At 41.1% G+C, this 24,087-nt stretch overlaps 1 protein-coding gene across 1 annotated transcript; it reads left to right on the top strand.

Annotated features, from left to right (window-relative positions):
• Positions 1-56: 56 nt before the first annotated feature.
• aars1 (alanyl-tRNA synthetase 1) lies at positions 57-23,764 on the top strand. The gene is made up of 20 exons (XM_080874718.1): positions 57-170; positions 2,559-2,714; positions 2,892-3,080; positions 3,710-3,855; positions 6,876-7,067; positions 11,866-12,010; positions 12,286-12,431; positions 12,562-12,670; positions 13,238-13,388; positions 14,111-14,235; positions 15,683-15,827; positions 15,912-16,090; positions 16,786-16,899; positions 17,036-17,242; positions 17,347-17,531; positions 21,050-21,158; positions 21,608-21,721; positions 21,824-22,030; positions 22,439-22,552; positions 22,647-23,764. Exons 2-20 carry the CDS (start codon positions 2,571-2,573, stop codon positions 22,824-22,826), a joined length of 2,901 nt encoding a protein of 966 aa, XP_080730844.1. The 5' UTR covers positions 57-170; positions 2,559-2,570; the 3' UTR covers positions 22,827-23,764.
• Positions 23,765-24,087: the final 323 nt, after the last annotated feature.

Raw genomic sequence — 24,087 nt, 5'->3', positions numbered from 1 at the left:
AGAAGGACAGTAGATTTGTCCAATAAGAATCCAGAATTCTTGACTTTTCTGTGTAGCCGGACCAGTTGGAGGCTGTCGTAGGCGTGCCCGCTGCTTGTGCTTTCCTTCAGTTTGAGCAGCGTGGAGTGAAGGAGAAGTACCTGATTCATTCTGCGGGAATAGCGGCTTCTGTGAGTATTTTCATGTGTTTAAATAAGTTATCTTTATTGTACTGTTCAGCAGAATAGCCTTTCAATTAGAGCAGTGTGCCGAACTGTCTATCTCAGGATGAGCGCAGGGAGGTAGCTTGAGTTAACTAGCTAACACATTAGCCTGCTAACGTCAGATCAAGCTAGTGCCTCTGCCTACAATAACAATTATAGTCAGCTGACTAGCTTATATTGAAGACTGTCGGTTTTTGGTAGAACTTTAAGAGGAAATATGTTGTATCACATGACTGTCACAAATTTGTGTGGTCTGGAAGTTTATGTTAGGCTTGCGAGATTAAGTTCACTGATTTTGTGCCATGGAGACAGAGAACAGGGCTGTTCCTGTTACTAACCTGAAAGATGGGTCCAATATTTATCATCAACCTGGTCTCCGTCTACCTGTTCTATGATTATAAATGTCCTTATTTTGTCTTGAAAATGGACCATTATTTATTTCTCAAAACCACTGGGCTAATACTTCCCACGTCTCTTCTTTCTCTGTCTGCCCGCTAAATGCTTTGTTGTCAGGACGGGGACATGGGCTATTTGTTACCCAGAAAGCTGAAAACACCAGCCGAGGTTTGCTTTGGCAGTCAGTTTTCACCATTGGGAATTGAGCTCTGCTGCCTTTTAATTATATATGGTATCACATTTTAATGAAATATGTGTACTCCAAAAATCCACAAAGTGCTTACAAATCAATTGTAAGTTGCTTTTGTTTCCATTCTTATCTAAAATTGCATCTGACTTCATATTTAAGATCGCAGCATTGTGTGCCTCACCTGTCTCACTGGATTCCTGAGCTGCTGTTGTTTATGAGAAGAGCGTCAGGCCAATTAGCTGCAGCTAGGTTAACATCCACACCCTACAAACAGACTTAACTTTAAGCTTTTGGTGTGGAGTGGTAAAATCAAAACATGCACAATTACTATAATGACCGATAAACAATTTCATAATGTTTTGATACTTTATGGACAAAAAAATGTATTTTCGGACCAACACTGGACAGTTCTTTAACCGGCCTTTAAAAGCACTGACAAATGTATAATTCTTTTTTTTTTTTAATTAAATGGGATTGCCTTGAATGACATTTTAGTACATAAAAAGGAGCTACTCCAACAGCTTCCAACAAAGTACAGCACTTGCATATAAAATATGAAAGAAAATTGTTGCTTCTTACGGTGAAAACAACAAGGTGGTTTGTACAACCCCTTATGCACCAGCCTTGCCAGAGCTCTCGCTAGTTGCGCAGTCATGACAGGAAGAGAAACCCATGGGAAATTGCTGATGCTGTTAATTGATGGTAAGCCAGTGTTTTAAACAGCTGTTTAAAAAGCTTTACCCAAGATGTGACACACACACACACACACACACACACACACACACACACACACACACACACACACACCTCTTCTGTACTTGCTAAATTAGTATTTGGGCACGAGCACTGAGAGTGTACCCTTAAGGGGACTACTGCCTGAAAGGGAAGAGCAGGCCTTAATTGTGTTCTAATAACTCGGTAGTAAAGTTGCTGTTACTCAGACCAAATAATCATCCACCTCTCTAAATGGGACCAGTTTCTGTGAGTTAAATTATTCGTCTTTCTGTGACCTGGAAAAATTTAATTGGCCCAAGAATTAACTTAAAAAAATCACTGGCTGCATACAAGACCTCTTTAAGTCCATCCTCACCTCCTCCATCACCGTGTGGTACGCTGGAGCCACTATCAGGGACAAACAGAGACTGCAGCGTGTTGTGCGCTCTGCTGAGAAGGTGATTGGCTGCAGACTCCCATCTTTGCAGGACCTGTACACCTCCAGGACACTGCGGCGTGCAGCTCGGATCTCAGCTGACCCTTCTCACCCTGGATACAGTCTGTTTGACCTGCTCCCCTCAGGCAGGAGGCTCCGGTCCATTCGCACCAGAACCTCTCGCCATAAGAACAGTTTCTTCCCCTCTGCTGTTGGACACATGAACAATAACCATATGACTGTACCCGCCACTAACACATGACCCTACGCTGTGTCACTGCATCATTCTATGTTTGGCACTGATCACCACCTGCACTCATGTATATATCTTTCAACGTAGCACTCTTAATTCTTATTCTCATGTATATATCTCATGTATATCTCATGCACATATCTTTCCACGTAGCACTTTTAATTCTTATCCCTACTTTTATTTTTTTCCATGTCTATTTAAGTGCTATTTATGACAGCATGTTTGCACTGAAGCACCGCAGCAATTTCCTAATGTTGTAAACCTGCTCAACATTTGGCAATAAACCCCATTCTGATTCTGATTCTGATTCTAAATGTGCTTGATAGCTAAAGTGTTTCTTTTCTCTGTGTGTAATTTTGTTCACAGAGCTTCTTCAGAATGCACTCCTCCTTGAATGCAGCTCAAATTCGCCAGAAGTTCATTGACTTTTTCTGTCGCTATGAGCACCCGTACGTTCACTCTTCATCTACCATCCCCCTGGATGACCCCACGCTGCTTTTTGCCAATGCCGGCATGAACCAGGTACACACAATGTCTTTCCCAACACTGCTTCCTACACCATGGCTCTTCTTTATGTTCCCACTGATTCACAACTTTTAGAATAAGCTCGGAAATCAGATCTAGCAAACTTTCTTGAAAAAAAAACAAACTTTTTTTTTTCTCAAGATTTTTCTTTTTTTTGCACCTCATTTTCTTTAGTTCAAGCCCATCTTCCTCAACACTATTGATCCATCACATCCCATGGCCAGGCTGCGTCGTGCTGCCAACACCCAGAAGTGTATTCGTGCAGGAGGCAAACACAATGATCTGGACGATGTGGGTAAAGATGTCTACCACCACACCTTCTTTGAGATGCTGGGCTCCTGGTCCTTTGGGGACTACTTTAAGGTATTACATTTTCTCATCCTTCACATCAGTTTCACTTTTTTGTTACTTGTATTTTTAGTCCCACAGATTTAAATCCTGTTTGTTGAACAGTGCTCGAGTACACACACACACATATTGCTGTAGGACCTTTCACCATTTATAAATTTCTCCTCTGCAAACATTTTGTTTGCCAAGTACTTTGTGATAAATGTATAACTAGGCAATATAATCTGCTCCCTCTCAAGTGACTCTACCAACTTCTTTGCCTTGGACAGCAGCTAGCAGTAGCTGTTCAGCTCTGTAGCATTGGTGAGCTCATTGTAAAGGCACAGGAAAAAGGCACTTTCAAAATAAGAGTGAGGGGATTGTCCACTAGTAAAAACATACATAGTGTCATTATCTTAGGTAAGTAGAGAAAAGGAGATAATTCTAATACAAAAATGCTTGAACATATGAGCCTGGGGCTCATCTAATTCTTTTTATATTTTCGGTTGAAGTGGTTAAAGTTGATCTATGTGAGAATCTGGCTGTTCTCTCCTTTTTGTCAATGTTGCTTGTTATATTACAATGACATATTCATTATCATTATTAATGGATAAGACATTGCCTAAACAGCTCTAAATTGTTATTGCATCATTTTTGCTCTCCAGGAATTAGCCTGTAAGATGGCCTTGGAGCTGCTGACTCAGGAGTTTGGTATTGCTTTAGAGCGCCTGTATGTCACCTACTTTGGAGGTAATGAGGATGCAGGCCTGGAGCCTGACCTGGAGTGCAAACAGATCTGGATGGACTTGGGGTGAGTGAGCCTTGGGAGCATTGACTGTATGTAAAAATAGATAAAGCTTGTGATACAAAAAGTGAAACGAGTTTGCAGGTTTAAGGCACTTCCAATCTTTTTAATGGCAAGAAAGAGGCAGCGACATTTCTGTACAATCAAAATGAGCTATAATCTGATATATATATATATACACACACACACACACATACTAGGGGTGCAACGATACACAAAATTCACGGTTCGGTTTGATACTTTTTTGATACAAAAAAAATGTTCATGCTTTTTTAATTTGTCATTTATTAAAATTATAAATATATATTTTAACTCAAAAGTACAGTTTTTAAATTGAATGTTGCTGAAACAACAAAGTAATAAAAAAATTAATCTATCTGATCGAGAAATCGCTCATCTTTGGAAAAGAGAGTTTATTACAGAGAAATGGCTCTTTCCAAAATAAAAGCTATACTATACGCTTCTTCTGGGCTATATTCTCAGCAGCATATTAAACATATCAGGTCCCCATAAGGAGAATCATGTGCTAACGGCTGTCTAAATGACTCGGGTAAAGTTTGTAGCATGCGTGCTTGTTGTTTTTGTCTGCTTCCACTTGTCTTTGCACTAGGATGATGTCGGCGTAAATGTGCAGTCATATTCATTGTGTTCCCACTAGTGCTGTCAGCGTTAATCTCATTGAAATGATGTTAACGCCATAACATGGCAAATCTCCGTTAACGAGCTACCGCGGATCTCCCCGTGCATGGGGCTGGACAGCGTCAACATGTTAAAGAGCAAACTGCGCTAACACACTAGTTCCCACCAATGTAATTGAGCATTGCGTGGCACATCCAACATACTGTTTTACTCTTGTCCGCTTACCTTCAGGGTCATGCGTCACATGAAAACCAAAATAGTTCCAAACGCCAGATCTGAATGAGGGTGGGAGAGGTTCAATTTGCCATGTTGCAAGGAGAGCTTAACTTCTGTCTCGCTAGTTTTCCCTGCGCTCAGTGAATCTGCGCTCGACTACTCCGCCTAGGCTGCACTGTCGAGCGCAGATCCACTGAGCGCTCAACACAGACAGCATCGTCAGAAGAAAAGTTGATAAAATAAATTAAAAATGTTGTATTGTTCGATACATATGCGTACCGAACCGAAAGCACTGTATCGAACGGTTCAATATCGATACGAGTATTGTTGCACCCCTAATACATACATGCATACATACACCCAGCTGGAAACACTTCACGCAAGTCGAGCTGCCCGAGATTCACAGAAAATGTTAAATTTTTGTGATTTTATATCGTTATCGGGATGATAGATGTCTTATATCGAGATATGAGATTTTAGTCATATCGCACAGCCCTAATACTACACCTTAAAATAAAAAAACAAAACAGTAGTTCAAAAGTATGCATTACAATCCTGGTGATCTCCCTTTGGTCAAATTCCAAAACCTCATCAGAGGACAGAATTTTGTCTGTAGGAAAAACATTTTTGCATGATGTGAATTAGAGCAGGGCGATATGGCCAAAAATATTTATCACGATATATATTTGAAAATTTGCGATAACGATATAACCGACGATATAATTGATGCGAGACAAAATACAACTCCACAACATTACTAGCGCAAAAAGACAACCTTCCATTTATTTTCACTTAAACAAGAAGCTGGTTTTTATGTACATTAAAGCTTTATAAAAATGTAACAGTGCAAATGCAAATTCCTTGCTGAAAGTTTAACCAAAAGGCATTTCCAGTAGAAATGGGCTGACATATCCTGAGCATAACCATGTATAATATCCACTGAAGTTAAAAAGAGGTGCTTTGCAACATTAAACTGCAGTGTGCAGTACGTATTTTTCGGACCATAAGGTGCACAGGATTATAAGGCACATTAAGCGAAACAAAGCAGTCAGATAAATCAAACTTGATTAAACTCATTCTTCTTGCTTCCTCCACTTCTGTACCATTGATTCATTAATGTTGAATTCTCTGGCAGCTGCTCTATTCCCATGTTGCAGTATATTAATGACTAACCTCGTATTGTGGATGGATTATCTCAGTTGTTCTCCTGACTGAAGTTTGGTCCGTTTACAGCATCCTGCCATGCGATTGCATTTGTCTCTAACCATGAAGAACCTTAACGTTAACTTTTATAAGTGGAAAAGTGTTAGTGAAGCTGGAGGACGAACACTGTTTATGTTATGCTAATATAGCTGTGTCGCTAGCGATCACGTAGCACATCATTATATACCAGCTAGCCCAACTTCAGTAACCCTACAAACGTCACTGCTGTTTAGTTTCCTGTCTTCATTTATGTTGGAAGTGATAGCAGAGCTGTACGTTTGATTTTTTTCAGAAATCTCTCAGTCAGAACATGCTATATCATGCTTAGGTAACTAGCAAAACTAGCGAGCTAACTTCCGCTAGCTTCCTGCTAACTTCTAACTCCGTTAAATGTAATAACTTTTGTTTTCATGGATGCCTGGAAGTTAAACTTTATAGTTACACCTGGTAAAGCAGCAATGCTGATCGTTTTATTAAAGATGAAAGAATTGAGACAGTTTTTAACTCTCAGTGATGCTGCAGTGTTGTTTGACCTGAACATACGGAGTTTAGGACCCAGATTACTCCCAGATTTAAGAGCATCTTAGTCCGACAAATACGACAATAACGACGGCCGCTTGCATGTTCTGCAAAAAAATGTGCTTTGTCGTGTATCTGACGGACAAACACCAAATCAGTTCCACATCACGGAAGTTTCACCATTTTTACAAACCAATTCTGGTTCATCTGTTTCACTCAACAATCGGCCATGTGCGTATGAAAACAAAGGCACTGCGCATGCGCGTTTTACTCCCATTCTATCGCGATATTTCATTTTTCTATCGTTGCCTAACATTATACCGGTATTACCGTGAACGGTATAATATGGCCCAGCCCTAATGTGAATGTTAAATTAATGATGAAAGTCTTTCTCATCTTAAGGGAGTTGATTCAACTTCTGCCTCTCTCTGTTTCTTTGTTTGGTTTAGCGTGGATGAGGCTCGCATCCTGCCGGGCAGTATGAAGGATAACTTCTGGGAGATGGGAGATACCGGCCCCTGTGGCCCTTGCAGTGAGATCCACTACGACCGCATTGGAGGGCGAGACGCCTCTCACTTGGTGAACATGGATGATCCCGATGTGTTGGAGATCTGGAACCTGGTGTTTATCCAGTTCAACAGGTAACACACTCACACACACACACAGTGAAAAATGATCTTACTAAGAGGACTTTATGAATCGATGATTGCATCCATGAAGCAAAATAATTTATTGAAGGAATAATGCTTTTGCATTAAATTCACACATTTTTTTTCACACACCATCACATGCTGTGTTAAAAGAGTAATTTATTCTCATGCCTTATGAGGCAGTGTAAAATCTTCTTGGTTCATTGCATTCGTTTACACCTTGTGGTGTTTTGAAAATGACTTCCAGGATTAGTCCTGTCAAGGCTGCTGGGCTACACTAATCCATAGTGTTGCTTTGTCCTCAGTTCCAGCAGGGCTCGGGTTTGCTTTCACATCCATAGTTGTGCTCGTTTGGTGTGAGCTAAAGAAAAAAATGATATGTTGTTAAGTTCTTTTTCTAGTCTGTGTTCACAAAACTTAAGCACCCAGCCTTTTGAACTTGCACTCAACATCGATCCAGTAGTGAAATTAGATCCTGTTGCAACAATGTAATGTTTGTTATGCGTTTATGTCTTCTGCTGTGTATAAAAGCTCATTTTTGGGGGGGGGGTATTTAGAAATACTGATAACAGGTATAAGCAGAATGAAATGCACTGGAGGAACTGCTGGAATACAGGGACCTGTAAAAGCTCGGTGCACCTTATATTAACTTAATATATTTCCATGTTCTGAACAAACAGGGAAAGACTGTATTCACATGTACATGTGGTATGTAGGCATTTTCATTCTGATGTTTTGTAGTATTTCCCATAGAGGTGGGAATCACCATACACCCCACGATACGATATTATCACAATACTTAACTCACGATACGATATTATTGCGATTTTTTTTTTTTTTTTTTTTTTTTTTTAATATATATATATATTTGCAATATTCTGGGTATTGCAATACGATATTTTGTGATTTATCACATATTTTTTCTACTGCAGATTTTGTCCATAAAGGTAAACGTTATCAATATTCATTTTATCTAATAATAAAGTCTCACACTCAGTCTTTCTCTCATGTCAGTCAGTTTTATTGCTGATGTGATGGACCGAGCAGTGAAGGAAACTTAGGCACAGGTTAAAGTCCAAAAAATGATTTTTTATTTAACCCAAAAAACATAATTGGTTAACTCATGCAAAAAGAATCAAAATCTTGGGCCCATAAAAGAGGTCAAACTAACAAAACTCTACTCAAAGTTGACAACACAACTGGTAACTCAAACAAACTGACCTAACTTAACGAGACAAAGGGGAAACTTAAATAGTGGCTGATCAGCCCACAAAAACAGGAAAAGGGGTAAAACACACAAAACCTAACTAAACCAAACATAATGAACTCCAATTCCCCCCCATGGTCCCGAGTTATGGCGTGAACCAATTTGTAGCCTTCCTTTAAAGCTCGCTCCGCCCCTTTTCCACCTCTTGGCTCCTTAATCAAGGGACTGGAACAGCTGCAACTAAGGTAACTCAGAAAACAAAAGATTAATCATACATAACAGTGTAAACTAAAATGTGCGCACTTATTTTAGAATGCAGTGTTATGTGGATATGTGAATGAATTCTAAACCAAAACCAGTTATTTATTGTTCTGTAAATAAATTCCTATATTTAAAGAAAGAAATGTGAATGCAATATTACTTATAAGCCTCTACACTAACATGGTGATATTACCACTGTGTGGCTGTAAGTGCAGCCATCACAGCTGACAAAGTGAACGGTTTGTATAACAGTCTAGTAACCAACTTAACTGAACGTAACTATCCGGTACAATTATAGCTTAAAACAAAATATAATTTTACATTAAATAAAAAAGTTTTAAATTTAAATAAAATAAAACATTTCTTAAATTAAAATAAGTAAACTGTCCTGTTTGTTGCTGCCCTAAAGTTAAACACATTTGGACAGTGAAGCAATGTCAGCATTCTTGCTCAGAAAAAGGAGCTGATCAACATGCTCTGAAGTCAGAGTGCTCCGTTTTGCTGTGACGATGTCTCCAGCGGTTGAGAAGACTCTTTCAGCCGAGACACTAGTACCTGGGATACAAAGGTATCTTTTTGCCAGTGTGGCCAGGAAAGGATAGACTTCCTCATGGGATTTCCACCAGCTTAGTGGGTCTTCTGTGAGTGCCAGTGACGTGACCTCCTGGTATCTTTTCACCTCCTCCTCAGCTGTGGCAGATAATGATTTTGGTGGGGCTCCAACATCACCATAAGTCTGACCAAGCAAGTCTGTTAACCCACAAGACTTCCTCATCTTGGCTGGTATGAGAGGGGGTCTGAGATTTTGTTCAGTCTCGTCAGGTTTCTCATGATGTTCATGGGCTTCTGGCTCACAGATGGGCTGCTACCTCTTTTCTTCCTGTAGAAAACTTCCTGTAGGAAGAAAATAAATATTTCATATCTTTTAGTATGCAGTAATATGTTAGCAAATTATAATTAATGTATTTAATTGTTAAATAGAATATTACCAATATGACAAAAATATCACCGATCTACTAATATTGTAAGTAAGTTATTTAAATTATAACACCAGAATGTTTGCTTACCTGAAGGGTTATAGCCTCAGCAACCACTCTGGCATAGGTTTCCTGTCTTTCCTCCAGTGACAGGAACGGCAGGGTTTTAAAGCGTGGGTCGAGAGCTGATGCTGTGTAGAGGGTGTTCCTCTCGACTGTGCTGGCATATCTCTTCTTAAGATCTTGACTGATACTTTGCTTGATGTTTCTGACCAGCGCTGTGTCACCAATGTTGTCTTGGGTGTCGTGCAACAGCTGTGCTAGCAGCGGTGCTACGAGAGACAGAGTAGGATTCTTTTCCTCAGACATCACAGTAGTCGCGACTTGCATTGACTTCAAGGCCCGGACAATTTCTTCAGTGTTCCCAATATCCGTCTCGTTTAGAGTAAAGATATCTGTGCTACTCTTTCTGACTTCGGGAGACAGCAGCGCTGCACAAATCGCAGGTTGTTGTTCAAGGAAACGCTGGAGCATGTCATAAGCACTGTTCCATCTCGTGCAGACGTCGGTCTTGAGCTTGTGAGTCGGGAGCTGTAACATTTTCTGTTTTTGCTCCAGAGCGTGGTTTGCCACTGTGCTTCTATTGAAAAACCCAGTTATGCGCCGCACTCTTCCCAAGACCCTGGCTACTGCAGGCAGGTTTAAGGCTCGTTGTGATGCCAGATTGAGCGTATGGGCGAAACACTTCACATGCAGGTATCCCGCTAGCTGAGTGGCAATTGTCATATTAGAAGCATTGTCGGTGACAACCACCAGATTTTTGTCGGCAATCCCCCATTCCTGTGCTGCATTTTGCAGGAGATTTGCAATGTTCGCTCCAGTAATTTCATGTAATGTTCGAGTTTGGAGAACGTAAGACAGCAGATGCCAGTCCGCTGTGAGATAATGCGCTGTTATAGTCACATATGAATCCACAGCCCGCGAGGTCCATGCGTCGCAAGTTAATGCAACCCTTTCTGCTGTGCTCAAACTTTCCTCAACTTTACGCTTCACATCTATGTAGAGATTGGGTACGGCTGTGTCCGCGAAAAAACGTCGTGATGGTATCACATACCTGGGTTCCAGCGTCTTGATCATGTAAGAAAAGCCCTCGTTTTCCACAATGTTGTAAGGACGCAGGTCTTTGCAGATGAAGTACGTGATAGATTGTGTTATTTTCTTAGCTCGCTCTGAATTGGGAGATAGCTTTGCTAAGCTAAGAGTGTCCAGCGTTGGTTGATTTTTCAGTGGAGCTGATTCAGAGCTAGCTTTCCCGTCCGCGGTTAATGCTATTTTTGGATGGTGCCGTGTAAGATGGGCCCTCATGTTCGTAGTATTCCCAGAGTACTTTATTTTCATACGACACACCTTGCAAATCCCGTGTGTCATATCCATCTCATTTGTTCCATCCTTGTTAAAAAATCCAAAGTACGTCCAGACATTTGATTTAAACGCAGATGGCGCTTTCCTGATCTCTTTTTCTTCCTCCATCTTTGTTTGATCTATTTTCCCATGTGCTGACCTAACCTCTGCTGACCTCACTAGAGAAAAAGCTCAACCGTACCATCTGGTGGACTGGAAGTTTTTGGAACAAAATATCGATATCTGCTGTCCCTGTATCGATACATTATTAGCAAACAAAATATCGCGATACTACGCTGTATCGATTTTTTCCCCCACCTCTAATTTCCCACCATATTTGAACCAAACAACAGTGAAAAGTTATCACTGACAGTAATTATCAACACAACAGCAGCCGTGTGCTTAAATGGGTTTCAGATTCACCTGAGCCTTGTTACTTGTTCAGCAGGTGACAAAAATAAACTAAAATGAACCTTTGTGGCAGCAGCACACCCTTACATGAATCTATACAAGGAACACGGGCTGGAATTTGGACACACCTCTATCTGTTTTGGACAGAATGTTCAAGCTAGTAAATCAGATGCACACTCCCACTTTCCACACCACTTAAAACTAAATCTTTTGTTTACGCATTCCAAGAAATTTACTGTCGCGGATTTTTTAAAATTTATTTATTTTCTCTTATAAAAGTAATTCTCACCAGTGGGCCTATTTTTATGGAAGAGCGTAAATTAAATACAGGGTAGCAGTAGTCTTTTTTTATTTTTTTATAAACTGCAAACTACAATGGTAAATAAGAAGATCAATAGTTGCATATAAATTACATATACATGTATGTTTTAAGAATAACATGTGTGCACCTCTATAACAAAACAGCACTGCCAAGAGGTCTTAAATCTTTTTACTGATCAGTGAATCTGTGTTTTTTAACTGTTGTTTCCAGAGAGTCCGAGACGGAGCTGAAGCCGCTGCCTAAGAAGAGCATTGACACAGGGATGGGTCTGGAGCGCCTTGTGTCTGTACTGCAGAACAAGATGTCCAACTATGACACTGACCTTTTCATACCGTACTTTGAAGCCATTCAGAAGGTACAGAAGTGTCAAGGATTTGTGCGAAAGAGAGAGACGATCTATCCTTTACTTGACAGTTCAATGAAAGAGAAATTATGATTAGATTGGGCAAGATCCAGTAAATAGTAATAGCTACTGAATCAAAATATCAAAACTTATTCCTATAAATTAATCTGGTAGTATGAATCCACACAAAGTTGCCTTAACAGCAGCATTTATCAACGTGTTTATTTACATTAGAGGAAGACGTTTGGGGCCCACATATCTAACATTAAGAATATGATCTATTTCAGGGTACGGGTGCTCGACCTTACACAGGAAAAGTAGGTGCTGAGGACGCTGATGGTATCGACATGGCTTACCGTGTGCTTGCTGACCACGCCCGCACCATCACCATCGCCTTATCAGATGGCGGTCGGCCTGACAACACAGGAAGAGGGTAAGACATTGTTAATTGTTTAAATACTCAACAGACTTAACAGTAAGTAATATGATTGCTGCAAATGAAAAGTTTTGTGGAGCCTTTTTTACACATCATTAAAATATTTTGTTGTTTCCACCATATTTAGCTACGTGTTAAGGAGGATCCTGCGCCGTGCGGTCAGATATTCTCATGAGAAGCTGGGCGCTCAGAGAGGCTTCTTTGCCTCTCTCGTGGATGTAGTGGTCGATTCCCTGGTGAGATTTTCTTTCCTTTGTAGTCCAAGTAGGCATTACAGACACACAACTTGCTGTTGTTTGGGTTATTGTCATGAGGGTTACGTTAATTTTTAGCTGTTTTATTCTCTGATCTTGTAGTGTGACTGGGTTAATGTTGAAGACAGTTTTCCTCTTGCGTTTTTAAAAAGCATTTCCTACTTTAGAAGCCAAAAAAACATTTGTTCTTTTCTACCAAAACTAGTTTAATTCCATTTTTCTTTTAATGCTTAATTGCATTTACTGGATGACAGCAGTGAATAGAATTCACTGCAGGAAGCATCCTTATTATTAATATTAGATTTCACATGAGATTTTGTTTTATATATTCTTAATTGTGAGGTGTGTATTTTGTATTTTTCAGTGTTGTGAAAAAACATGACTGTTTCAAAAAATCTTGGTGTTTAGTATTAGTTAATATATAACACTTAATAAACTCTAAATGATGTGTCTCTTTTTTTTTTTTTTTACTCCTCCTTTTCCGTTTCTTTCTTTCTTCCCCCCTCTCTGTCTACATCTCCATCTGTCTACTTTGACTGCATTTTCCAGGGTGAAGCATTCCCAGAGTTGAAGAAAGACCCAGAAATGGTGAAGGATATTATTAACGAGGAAGAGGCGCAGTTCCTTAAAACCCTCAGCAGAGGGCGCCGTATCCTGGATAGGAAGATAATGAGTCTGGCTGACACAAAGACAATCCCAGGTGAGAGTGCGGTGTTTAGTGTAATGTGTGTAACTTTCTTTTGAGAAGTTCACTGCTCTGTTTTTGTTACATCCTCCCTGAATTATCCTCGTCATTTTATCCTTTCTTCACCTTTCATCTGTCTTCACCACCCACATGACTTCTTCTTTTCTTGGCTCATTTTTCTGTCATTTCTTCCCTCCTTCAGTTGCTTTGTTTTCCCGCTTTTAATCCCATCAGAATTTGTTGGCATTATGGTTCAGTCTCTCCCTTCATCTTTTTGTCTGATTGTCATTCTCAATGCCTCAGAGCTTCTCAGATCAGTACAAAAATACTCACTAAAGGGAAGGAATTAGTTTGAAAAGCTAAAAATTCATCAGTTGATGTTTCACACTATAAATTCAAGCGACATAAAAATTGATGCACATTCAGCTTTGCTTATAAACGTAACCCTCCAGGGTTGTTGGTGTACACTGTAATGGATTTTTTCAAAAGTTGTATACCTCAGGCAAACTAATATTTCTTCATTGTCACAAAGTGTGTCCAAATCATTACTGCACCCTGCAAACATAAGCTGCTACAAAGCAGTTTATTTGTTCTTTTCATGCTTTTACTTATCCAAACAATGCCTCCAGTCCATCAATATTTTTTTTTAATTGTCTGACTCAAGGACATAAGTGTTTAAGCAGTGTTGTTTCAGACACTCACACTTCTATCTTTTCTCCCTCTCTCCATGCACACAGGTGACACAGCATGGTTGCTGTATGACACATACGGTTTCCCTCTGGACCTCACCTCCCTTATTGCTGAGGAGAAAGGCATGGAGGTTGACCTGGCTGGCTTCGAGGAGGAGAAGAAGGCTGCACAGGTGAGCAGATGATTGTTTGAAAATGGCCTTGACCGTCCTGACTCTACTGAGTCTCGCTAACTACCCTACTGTGCCACTCCTATGGGTGCACTGTTTTGCTTTGTGTCAGCATTCTCCAGTACTGCACTGTAAGTCAGAATCAGGAGTCATGCACCTGCTGTTTAAATAAGCCTACATTTACTTTACAGCCCGGTGTGAATCCCTTGTTGTTTGATTAAGCCAAAAGATTGATTTGCTTTCCGTAAAACTGCAACCTCTGATTTCTATCCCACACATTTCATCGATTTTGTACGAGTCTCATACCAATACTGCAGTTCTCCTCATTCCCACTTGGGGGAGTTTGACACAGAACACAATCACTCTACAATATCTCCTTAACCTTATATAGAGTTACCAGTTTATTAGATACACATGTGAAGCCTCAAACCAGTTTTTCTCAGCGTTTTAAAGAAATAGTATCACATAAGTACTTATTTATTATTCAAGTGTGTCTTGAAGAAGGAGAACAAATTTAGGAACATTGCAAACTTCAAATGTTCTCAGTGGTCTTTAACATGTGAAACTTGCATTATCCAGAAAATATCTCATTACATTGCAATATAAAGTGCCTTGAGGCAACTGTTGTTGTGAATTGGTGCTAAATAAATAAAACTGAATTGAATAAATATACAGAAAAAGAAACTTGCAAAATATCTCATAAGTGGGATTTCTACACTTCTGGGTTTCTACAACTATACTGCATTGTCCTCTCTTTCCCCCAGATTTTGCTTCGTCATGGCTGTAATTTCTTCTCCCTTTATTCTTTTCCCCTCATCTTACTGAGCTGCATCCATTCTGCACTAAAGCACTACATGTTTTACAAATCCAATTGCTCATTTAACTGTTATGTGCTTAAGCAATGGATGCAGTCTGAGCCAGTTTACCTGAAATTTGTCTTGTGGCTGTCCCCTCACTTGTTGCTGTTTCCTTTTGTTTTTCTGAGTTGATTAACATTTATGTTGGCTAGAAATCAACATATGCATCTTTGAAACCTGTCTGTAAGAAAGTGAGAGAGCTTATAATCTTGTAAAGAAAAGGAAAGAGAACTCTGAAAGTGCTGCTTGGGTCTGATTTTGTGCCATCTCTGTAGCATTCCCGCAAAGTCACTCCATCTTCCACACTGATATAAATGTAGAACGCTTAAAATTATTAGATATTGATGTAAATGTACAGGAATTTAACTCATATCTGCTACAGTTCTGGGAACTGATTGAATGCATGAATTATGCACAATCTTGCACAGTCATTATTTAACAAATGTCTAATCTTTATTGAATGATTATACCAGGCAAATTGTGATTGTCTTTGCTATCAGTCATTCTGTAATTATGTAACATTTTAATTGTAAATGTTTCTGTATTTTGGGGGTTATGACTGAGCATAAGTCTGTGTTTGTGTGTGTGTGTAGTTGAAGTCCCAGGGTAAGGGTGCGGGAGATGAGGACCACATCATGTTGGACATCTACGCCATCGAAGAGCTGAGAAACAAGCAGATACCCGCCACAGATGACTCTCCCAAATACAATTATACCTCAGATGAAAACGGCAACTACCGTAAGTGATGCATAGAAAAGCACTATATAACAAGTCCATTTACCTTTTAAAGTCAACTGATCTGTATCCTATTATTGTACCCAGAGTTCCAGCAAACCTCAGCTACAGTGCTTGCCCTCCGTCACGACCGCGCCTTCTGCGATGAGGTGACCACGGGTCAGGAGTGCGGCGTGGTGCTGGACCAGACGTCCTTCTACGCAGAGCAGGGTGGACAGACGTTTGATGAAGGCTACATGCTCAGAGAGGATGACAGTACAGAGGATGTAAGTGCAATAAAAATAAATTGAGGGAAACAACACCTAGGTTCATGTGCTTTTTACACTTCTGTAATGAGCTCTGTTAATCCTGTTTGCGTTGTAAAAAAGAGCTTTGATAGTTTCCCTTCATTAGGGTAATTGTCACAGTTGGAGTTTGTTTTTCCTCCCGAACACATTGCAGGTACAGAGAAATCGAGCTTTACCTTTTGTCAACTTTTAACTGGGCGGATGAGAATTGCACAGTCTATCTTCAGAGCTAACACATTTGTTCAAATAGCACTTCTGGATCTGATAGCTGCTGGAAATCATGGCCGTGAGCAAACAGCCCATCTGCTTGGCGAAAAAGCCTGCGAAATGAATTATCATAGTTCTTACAGAAGAATGAAGAAAGAAAAGATAATAAATTGGTCTTGTCTCTCGTCCATAACTGAGAACTTGAATGGCATGAAAACATTCATATCAGTTTTAGCAGAACATCTGTGCCAGCACTTCATTTCTTTTGTATGTCTTTATGTATTCTTCTCGTAATTCTCATATTTGCTGAGAATGTGGGAACTTTCTATAAAGAGCTTTTAACTTATTAAGTCATCATGTTCTCCAAAATATTTAATCTCATAGACACACAAACCATCAGACTGCCTTCAGTTTTTCTTTTTGCCTATGAAAACTTTTGTTTGAATGTACTCTTCTGCTTTTTGCAGCGCATGGAGTTCTCGGTGAAGAATACGCAGGTTCGAGGAGGTTACGTTCTCCATGTGGGTACAGTCTATGGCACACTGAAAGTTGGAGACCGTGTCACCTTACACGTAGATGAGGTGAGAATTGAAACCGGGATATTGACCCTATTTTTTAAAAACAAACAAACAAACAAAAAAAAGCCAGCTAAGTAAAAGAGATTCTAGGTAGGTTGAGCTTTATGTAGAGCTTTATCTATCCACACACACTTTCCAGGCTCGCCGTAGACCCATCATGAGCAACCACACTGCCACACACATCTTGAACTTTGCCCTGCGTGGGGTGCTAGGGGAGGCAGACCAGAGGGGCTCCCTGGTTGCCCCCGATCGCCTGCGCTTTGACTTCACTGCTAAAGGTGCTCTCAGCACGGATGAGATCCACCGGACTGAGGAGATCGCTTGTACCATGATAAAAGATGCTAAGGTCAGTGGATGGAGTGAAATCACCAGCCAGTTTTTTTGAAGAGAAAAAAATGTTGATCCTCACAGACTTTTATTTAATATTAATATTGGATTTGAACTTTCCAGCCTGTGTACGCAATGGAAGCAACCCTCGCAGAAGCCAAAGCGATTCAGGGTCTGCGCGCTGTATTCGATGAGACATACCCCGACCCGGTCCGTGTCGTGTCTGTTGGCATTCCTGTCCCAGAACTGCTGGCCGACCCCAACAGTGCTGCTGGCTCCCTCACCTCCATCGAGTTTTGTGGTGGAACGTGAGTATGACACTTGTTTTCAGTCTTTGTGCATTTCTGCTCACACTTGACGGGGAATGCAAATCAACCACATGGCTGTTAACGTTGTTGGGTCAACTCAGCGTGGTTTCCTCTTAACAAAAAGTTTTTATATGTGATGGGTCTAAGGAAGCCCGTTTCCACCACTAAAAAAAAGTAACTCTTTCTCGAAATTTTGAATTATTTTCTCAAAATTTCGAGTTAATACGTTTCGAGAAAAGTAACTTGAAATTTCGAGTTAGCGGTGTGGATATGTCAAACACCCTTTAGACTTATGTATTAAAGTGCTTAATTTGAGCCAATTGTTTAAATTCATCAGATTTTTTTTCAGTATTATTTTGTTTTTCTTTTATTATTCAACCATTTGGATTTTAAGTCTTACATTTAGGGGCAACTGTGTCAGCAGAGACAGCTGTACCTACTAGGCTTCAGCCTGAGCTGAACTGAAGACTGCGTTTCTGATAATGGATCTATATGAAAAATAATATGGCTGTTTTTTGTGGTACAGTCTTCCAACAAGTTATAATTATAGTATTATTTTTTATGCCTGTTATTAGCAGGGTATCTGTATCTGTGCGTTGTCCCCCATTCTTTAAAAAAAAGAAAAAAGAAAAAGAAGCTCGCTAAGCTTGCTATGGTAGGGACCAACACACTAATGTTTAGACTTTAAAATGTGAACTCCAGTGGTAGATAGAGTAATAGCTACAGTGGGGCAAAAAAGTATTTAGTCAGCCACCGATTGTGCAAGTTCCCCCACCTAAAATGATGACAGAGGTCAGTAATTTGCACCAGAGGTACACTTCAACTGTGAGAGACAGAATGTGAAAAAAATAATCCATGAATCCACATGGTAGGATTTGTAAAGAATTTATTCGTAAATCAGGGTGGAAAATAAGTATTTGGTCAATAACAAAAATACAACTCAATACTTTGTAACATAACCTTTGTTGGCAATAACAGAGGTCAAACGTTTACTATAGGTCTTTACCAGGTTTGCACACACAGTAGCTGGTATTTTGGCCCATTCCTCCATGCAGATCTTCTCGAGAGCAGTGATGTTTTGGGGCTGTCGCCGAGCAACACGGACTTTCAACTCCCGCCACAGATTTTCTATGGGGTTGAGGTCTGGAGACTGGCTAGGCCACTCCAGGACTTTCAAATGCTTCTTACGGAGCCACTCCTTTGTTGCCCGGGCGGTGTGTTTTGGATCATTGTCATGTTGGAAGACCCAGCCTCGTTTCATCTTCAAAGTTCTCACTGATGGAAGGAGGTTTTGGCTCAAAATCTCACGATACATGGCCCCATTCATTCTGTCCTTAACACGGATCAGTCGTCCTGTCCCCTTGGCAGAAAAACAGCCCCATAGCATGATGTTTCCACCCCCATGCTTCACAGTAGGTATGGTGTTCTTGGGATGCAACTCAGTATTCTTCTTCCTCCAAACACGACGAGTTGAGTTTATACCAAAAAGTTCTACTTTGGTTTCATCTGACCACATGACATTCTCCCAATCCTCTGCTGTATCATCCATGTGCTCTCTGGCAAACTTCAGACGGGCCTGGACATGCACTGGCTTCAGCAGCGGAACACGTCTGGCACTGCGGGATTTGATTCCCTGCCGTTGTAGTGTGTTACTGATGGTGACCTTTGTTACTTTGGTCCCAGCTCTCTGCAGGTCATTCACCAGGTCCCCCCGTGTGGTTCTGGGATCTTTGCTCACCGTTCTCATGATCATTTTGACCCCACGGGATGAGATCTTGCGTGGAGCCCCAGATCGAGGGAGATTATCAGTGGTCTTGTATGTCTTCCATTTTCTGATGATTGCTCCCACAGTTGATTTTTTCACACCAAGCTGCTTGCCTATTGTAGATTCACTCTTCCCAGTCTGGTGCAGGTCTACAATACTTTTCCTGGTGTCCTTCGAAAGCTCTTTGGTCTTGGCCATGGCGGAGTTTGGAGTCTGACTGTTTGAGGCTGTGGACAGGTGTCTTTTATACAGATGATGAGTTCAAACAGGTGCCATTCATACAGGTAACGAGTGGGGGACAGAAAAGCTTCTTACAGGAGACGTTACAGGTCTGTGAGAGCCAGAGATTTTCCTTGTTTGAGGTGACCAAATACTTATTTTCCACCCTAATTTACGAATAAATTCTTTACAAATCCTACCATGTGGATTCATGGATTTTTTTTTTTTTCACATTCTGTCTCTCACAGTTGAAGTGTACCTCTGGTGCAAATTACTGACCTCTGTCATCATTTTAAGTGGGGGAACTTGCACAATCGGTGGCTGACTAAATACTTTTTTGCCCCACTGTATAGCTGTGTTTAATATACGGTTTATGGCTTGGACCCTTCAACCTCAGATTGTACAGTTTGGTGCTGGATCTCAGGTTCTATCGCTAACTATGTTATTGATGGGTTTCTTGTCTGTGATTTAAATCAGTTGCAGCCGTTCCCCATGAATAATGGACTCTAATTGTCAGTTTCTCAACAGTTTCTCAAACAGAGAAAATGGCCTTCTGTTAGTGTTTGCCTAAAAACCTCAAACCAGTTTTTCTCAGCTTCACTCCTTTAGTTTGGAGAGCTGCTTCATTCATTATCATGTTGTGATAATGAATGGTGACAATGCCTATTTGTTTAACAGTGTATTTCACAGATGTTAGTGATGTTTGGGAAAATGCACGGGGGGAAAAATGAGCAGAACGACAACATGTGGCAGGATGAAAAATCCAAGCATGCTAACATTTTTCTTAATTTGATATGCTGCATTGATTCAAGTGTGTTTGCCGTGCCATTACTGTGTGTGCGCCCTGAGTGGAATCAAGTGTGCAGCGTGAACACATCAGTGTACAAAAGTCCAAATACGCGCATTTGCATTGGGCCGATAGTTTTCAGACCAGCCCAGGGGCGGTGTGTAAAGTGGAAAGCGTTAATTGGATTTGTGCATCTTTATGGTGAGACGAGCGTGTCCCTGTGCAGACAGAGGCCTGGAACATTTCGTCAAGCTCAATCCACTGATTAGACTTGCTCCACTGACTCGTACAGTGTCTGCTCCTGGCTGTAAAATTCACCTGAATGCCCAGACATCTCCGCTCTTTCACACGTTGTGTTATAGCCTGGCTTTTTATGCCATTTTGTGCTGCAGGAGCCAATATTCCGAGCTACATTTGATGCAAAGGCTGCGAGGGTCGGTTCAGATTTTAAGCACCGCAAAAGACATTTGCATTAAGCCCATTCTATCTTCTTTTTTTGGTTTTAATTGCACATCCTTCCACCTCAAGCTGCTTCAGGTTTCAGTAAACTGTTGGTGTGCTTCTTGATGCTGTCTTTGATGTTGTTTTAATCTGCAGCCACTTCAAAGAGCCTCTCATTCCTGCTGCTGTTGTTTGGTAATGTTTTCCTCTCCCTCTGCTCCTCATCCTTTGCTCCTGCTCGCCCCTCTCCTACTTCTCATCTGCCTCCCGCAGTTGTGTAACGTTTTTGTTTTCTGTTATCCACAGCCATCTGCAGAACTCGGGTCACGCCGCGCCGTTCGTCATCGTCTCAGAGGAGGCCATCGCTAAGGGCATCCGCCGCATCGTTGCAGTGACAGGAACAGAGGCCCAGAAGGTCAGGACACACACACACAGCTTACACTTACTGATGTACTCGCTCAAAGCGTTACACTCATGTACTCACTTCCACCCCCACATACAGAGAAGGGTTTAGACAACATTTTAAAGACGGTAGCCCCACAGAGGGGCGGGGGTGTCTTGATGGTGAAATGTTCACACTGGTAACTACAAACACGACTGATTAAAGGAAAATTTGTCCCAGACAAAGCGACCTTTGGGTTTCTGTGATGAAACTTGAATGAATGTTGGGGTGAACACTGTAGTAGAAAGAAGAATGTAGCACCCCTCTCTCTTCAGGCCCACAGGACAAGTTTACTATGTTTAGACAATTAGTCTTTCATCTTTTCCACCAGACGTCTTCTCTTCTCATTCTTCCTCCTCGTGTTTCTTTGCCCTTTTTTATCTTTGCCCCTGCCTCACTCTGCTGTGTCGCATATCCATCAGGCTCAAAGGAAAGCCGATGCCCTGCGCCAGTCTCTGTCTGCCCTTGGAGACAAGGTGAAGCAGCAGACAAGCCCAAACAAGGACATACAGAAAGAGATTGCTGACATGACTGAGGTAAATGGGATGTTTGGTTTAGAGAGACGTTCTGAGGCAAATAAAAAAAATTGTGAAAAAATTGCAAATTGCGCTGTGGTAACATTTCCGTCTCCTCTGCAGTCGATAGGCACCGCTGTAATCTCTCAGTGGCAAAAGGATGAGATGAGGGAAACCCTGAAGGGCCTGAAAAAGACCATGGATGACTTGGACCGCAACTACAAGGCTGACATCCAGAAGAGGGTTCTGGAGAAGACGAAGGAGGTGATTGAAAGCAACCCAAACCAGCCGCTGCTCATCATGGAGATGGAGACTGGAGCCTCAGCAAAGGTGAGAGTCAAGACAGAATATTTTTGGGAAGGCAAGTCTAAAAATCAGTAGCAGAATTCTTATAAATCTCTTTACGTGTTATTCCATAAAAGAACCATGTCCTTGTTGGATATACAGAGCATAAAGAGAGAGCAAATTTATAATCCAATCCCCGAGACTTCATCAGCATCCTGTACAGAAATAAATTAGGAGTGCAAACAGTATTAAAATTCACTTTATCTCTGCACATTTTCTCAGGCTCACTTAGCTTATCTCACTGTGTTATTGCCACGGGACTAAATCAGCTCTGTGGCCCATTAGTTGTGACCTTGAGACATCAATAGTGCTGATTAGGAGATGTTTTTTATTCTTCTCTTCCCACTTCCTTTTACCCCTCTTTACATCCCTCTTTCCTTCTTCCTCTCTCAGGCTCTGAATGAGTCACTGAAGCTGCTGAAGTCGCAGTCCCCTCAGACAGCTGCGATGCTCTTCACTGTAGACCCAGATGCTGGCAAGATCACCTGTTTGTGTCAAGTCCCACAGGTATCGTTCAGTGACATATGCTAGAAGCCTTGCTCTGAGCATTTTCCATGAATTTAACCCTCCGCTTTCCACCCTCCACCTTTCTTCTCTGCAGGATGTGGCTAACCGTGGCCTGAAGGCCAGCCAATGGGTTCAGGAGCTGTGTCCCCTGCTGGACGGCAAGGGAGGCGGCAAAGACATGTCTGCACAGGCCACGGGCAGGAACACACAGTGCCTGCAGGAGGCGCTCCAGATGGCCAACGAGTTTGCACGGCTCAAACTGGGGGAGAACTAAGAGTCGCGAGGGTGGGGTCTGTGTGGGAGGTGCGGTTACAAACATATCGGGGAGTGAAGTGGAAATTAGTCTGAAATCTTCAAACATCCTGTCTTCGTTTTCCTCTCCTCTTTTAGACTTAGAAAGGCTGGAAAACTAGCAAAACTCAACCACTGATGCTCAGCCAGCAATAAATGAGCCACTCGTCTTTACTTTCTGCTTTGCCCTGTTAAAACTCGTCTCTCTGGGAATAACTTGAACACATAAGATCCACTCATAACTGGAGGATTGCAGATGATTTCTACTTTCCTGTTTCCAACTCATTTTTGCATGCAGAGGAAAAGAAAAGGGACATACATTTGATGTAGCCTCCTACAAGTACTGTGCAGCTCAGATAAATTGACAAAAAATTCCCACCTTGGAGCACAAAGTGGGCTTTCGACATACCACCATCCTGCCTCCGTGTTTAGTTTCATCTCACTGTAGTCCTGTTTGTTTAGAAACAAGCCCCCAAGGCACTTTGTCCTTCTTTTGGCTTCCTGTACCACTTGGGCTCAGGAATAACAGTAAAGTTGACCCAGCTTGGACACAGTATAAATAATGTTTATCCTTTATTGGCAGAAAGCAGTTTGGCTCCGTCCATGTGTATGACAAAAGCCTGTGTGCTCTCCTGTGATTAGCTGGACTTAAGTTGTACAGTACATGCAGTAGCTGTATTATAGTCTTCAAATAACAAGCCATTTTCTGACATGTAATAAAATAATGGGTTTAATTTAGTAAATTAAGAATTCACTAACTGTAAAATGATCACGAACATGTCTAGTAACCAATCTTTGCAATTTCATGCTGCTGACATTTAATATTGATTAATTAAATGCAGAAAGTTTTGTTATTGTATCTGCTTCCTGTCACTGAAATGTCACGCTATGGGATGGAATAAATACAGCTGACAAATGCCACATGTCTGTGTCATTCCTGGTAGATCTGTGATGAACTTTGGGTTATTCATTTCAGATGGACTGTTATGGATTTGAGATTGATCTAAACTCCAAGCACTGTTCATAAACTGTACGTAAAAGATGGCTGTAGCTTCCACGTCTCAGTGTCTAATGACCAGCAGGGGGCGACTCCTGTGGTTGTGTAGAAATCTGCAGGAAAACGGCCCTTTATGATTGAACAGTTGCTAATGTATGAGCTTCACATTCAAATCCAGCTCTCACTGGATTAAAAAAGATAAGAGTGTGACAGCCAAAACTCAAATTGAGGTTATCTCTTATAGTCT

This window comes from Rhamphochromis sp. 'chilingali' (assembly GCF_963969265.1).
Source record: "Rhamphochromis sp. 'chilingali' genome assembly, chromosome: 2".
NCBI lineage: Eukaryota > Metazoa > Chordata > Actinopteri > Cichliformes > Cichlidae > Rhamphochromis > Rhamphochromis sp. 'chilingali'.
This window is presented reverse-complemented; position numbering and strand designations above follow the sequence as displayed.

Coding starts and splice junctions, on each gene's coding strand:
- aars1 (XM_080874718.1), top strand. CDS start 2,571: ATGCACTCCTCCTTGAATGCAGCTCAAATTCGCCAGAAGTTCATTGAC. Junction 3,856..6,875: donor CAGATCTGGATGGACTTGGG/GTGAGTGAGCCT, acceptor TGTTTGGTTTAG/CGTGGATGAGGCTCGCATCC. Junction 21,159..21,607: donor CAGGAACAGAGGCCCAGAAG/GTCAGGACACAC, acceptor CATATCCATCAG/GCTCAAAGGAAAGCCGATGC.